The following is a 2,989-nucleotide window of genomic DNA, read 5'->3' on the forward strand; positions in this document are numbered from 1 at the left end:
AAGGCCCATGGGCCTCTTGTTCTTTATAAAGACCATTTTATACAAAATATATGTTGTGGTTGATGTAATCTGTTCAGCGTATATAGCAAGATTTCTTCCAGAACATCCCCCATATGTTGTGTAAGTAGAGACCACAGTTGTATATTACACAGGTGCAGTGATTGTATCCACACCCCAAGACATAGCCCTACTAGACGCACGGCGGGGTGCGGAGATGTTCCGTAAGGTAGAGGTTCCAGTACTTGGACTCGTCCAGAACATGAGTGTGTATGTCTGTCCAAAGTGTGGCCATGCAGAGCATATCTTTGGTCAGGATGGTGCTGCCACTATAGCCTCAGACATGGGACTTAGTGTCCTGGGTATGTTTGTTACCATGGAAACTTGATGTAATTTGACTGCCCCCCTGGTGTGAAATTGTTTGACATATCTAATCTCATATTGGTATCTGCAACTCAATAAAACATGGCATAATTTATTACGATTTAAGTTTTTGGAAAAAGAGAAGTTATTTTTTGCACAACTTATAAAAATACCAATGAATACAAACAATAAAAATAAAATAAACGTTTTTGGCCGATAACCGAAATTAAAAAAATATATCTTAATATGGTAATAATCTAGAATACCTTATTTAAGTCTTTTTTAAATCATCCTGACATTTCTTACTGATTGATATCAGAGTGAAAACAAATACAAGAATCGTGATTTTGTGTTTGTAGGGGACGTACCCCTGCACATCTGTATCAGAGAGGGTAGTGACAATGGACAGCCGGTGGTGGTGTCAAAGCCGCAGTCTCCACAAGTAAGACAAGTGTGACAGTATCTCTGTCTCCCAACAAGGCACTGATCTTAGAAGGCAGATATTTGTCTTATAACACAAGACTTTTCTATATGGCATTAACAGGTTAACAGTAGATGATACTTGGTTGACCCTTTTTCTTAATTGAGAACTTCATCAGAAAATTTAATCCAGGTGTGTTATATAATATCTGGATTCATTGAAACTTGAGGTTTGGAGGACAGTATGCTGCCATATTGGATTTCAAAGCAAAGACTGAAAATGTTGCTATTCACATCTCTTTGTCAATTATCAACATAGACAAATACAAATATTTAAGGTTAAATACTAGATCCTACAATTATAAAATAATCCTGACTTTGTACTCGACCAGTTAAAATTATTCCCCACTCATGGTAGGCAAAATAGAGCAATTTTGTGATAACTGATGGTTGGAGGTGGACATTCTACCAATTAAAACAAGCACTACGTGCCATGATATAGGATACTATTAGATATACAAAAAAGAAAATACTGTTACTTTTATGAAATATAAATTTTTCACCTATTATAAATGGTTAATGGTCTATTTTTTTCTATTATATCTACCGGGGAAATCATTTCGTTTTGGGTTACTTTTGAAAAGTGTATTAAATAGTCCTTTACCGTGTTTCAGGCCTTGGCTTACAGACAGATAGCAGAACAGGTCACAGAAAAACTATCTTCTACACCTCCAATAGATCCATCTCCACAAAGCCAACATTTCTCAAGTTCTCACAAAGACGGTTCATGAAGGAATGATCAGCAATCAAATATTTAGTATAATAATGTAATTTGTGTAGGAATATATTATAATGTTTTACGATAATATCTTTTTTCAGTTATAAATATTATTTCTTTGTACAAGTTATTTAACAGTTTGACTTGTGTGTTATTCAACAATCAAATAATCACATACTTGATATAGAATTATGGTTTTTAGATGATCCATGAGTTAGGCTACCAGGTGATAGTCAGTAACTTCAGTCTGTGATTGTTTATTATGTCAGTTTACATTTAACCCATTCACCCCTCATATCACATTTGAATCATTCTAAATCAATATTGGCATAGTCCATTTTCAAATGGAGTCTACAAGAAATTTCAGATTTATCACATCTCTCTGCCAGTCTGAGTTGTAAATTTGTTGTAGGCGCATTTCTTTTTTAGAAGACATGCACTAAAATTGTGGTACTATAAACTAAATGACATCCCACCAAGTGGATTACTGTGTTTTCATTATTTGTTATTTCATCACGAGCGTTTTAAAATGGAAACCTAAGCAGTTGAAGGGAGATAATTTAGGAAAATTGTACTAAATTAAAGTCAATCCCTTTCACCCACAAATAGTAAAGGTTCTACAGACTGTTAAGGAGCTGTTTCGATATTCTGTGTGCATCAATTCATATAACACAGATCTTTACATATTTTAATGATTTTATTTGGTATGAAATGTGTGCTTTACAGATTATTAAGAGTTTTAATTAAATTTCAACCAATCTTTCCCTCAAGAAAACAGTTATTCATAATCTATAAAGGTTTTTTGAGATTTTTATTCAATACTGATCAACCCTAAGATTGAATAAATACTGATATGGTTATAAAGCTTCTGAAGATTTGTTATTAAACTCAGTACATCTGCTTCCACTAATTGGTTGGTAATTTCCATTATTTAAGAACACTCTATTAGACCTACTTGGGATATCAAAATAATCATGACAGTAAGTGAACGTATGTATCAAAGAACTGCAGAAACAAATTACATCACCATAAAATAAAAAACAAACATTACAATGATGATTAACAGGTTTTAATTTAATCACTCTGAAAAAGAACACAATTTTTCAACATTGCAAAATAACTTAATAAAGCACTTTTATTACAAAATAACATTGTACATTTTATGTACCAAGAATTAGACACATACACACAAAAAAACAGTGAAACATTAAACATATTTCTTATAGAAAAGAGACAGCACTCAAGCTAGCATTGATATTCTTATGCCTGTGGGTAATGTACCTCGTCAGCCTGTGAATTTGTTTCGATGAAGAGCCGTAGCTATGGTCCCTTGCTACTCTGAAACTGACCTAGTTGAGACCTGTCTAACCTGAACGTTTACTTTTTGTAACCGTTTTGGGATTATCCACCATACTGTTAAGGTTCTCGTGG

The 2,989-nt window shown here is 33.6% G+C and overlaps 1 protein-coding gene across 1 annotated transcript; it reads left to right on the top strand.

Annotated features, from left to right (window-relative positions):
• Positions 1 to 152: 152 nt before the first annotated feature.
• On the top strand, positions 153 to 2,471 carry LOC110444556 (iron-sulfur protein NUBPL-like; the record flags this gene model as incomplete). The annotated part of the gene is made up of 3 exons (XM_021488928.1): positions 153 to 359; positions 720 to 802; positions 1,455 to 2,471. Coding segments are annotated over 3 exons (407 nt in total), but the record flags the coding sequence as incomplete, so codon positions are not given.
• Between the last annotated feature and the right edge of the window lie 518 nt (positions 2,472 to 2,989).

This window comes from Mizuhopecten yessoensis, unplaced genomic scaffold, assembly GCF_002113885.1.
Source record: "Mizuhopecten yessoensis strain PY_sf001 unplaced genomic scaffold, ASM211388v2 hete_36142502, whole genome shotgun sequence".
In the NCBI taxonomy this organism is placed as follows: Eukaryota; Metazoa; Mollusca; class Bivalvia; order Pectinida; family Pectinidae; genus Mizuhopecten; species Mizuhopecten yessoensis.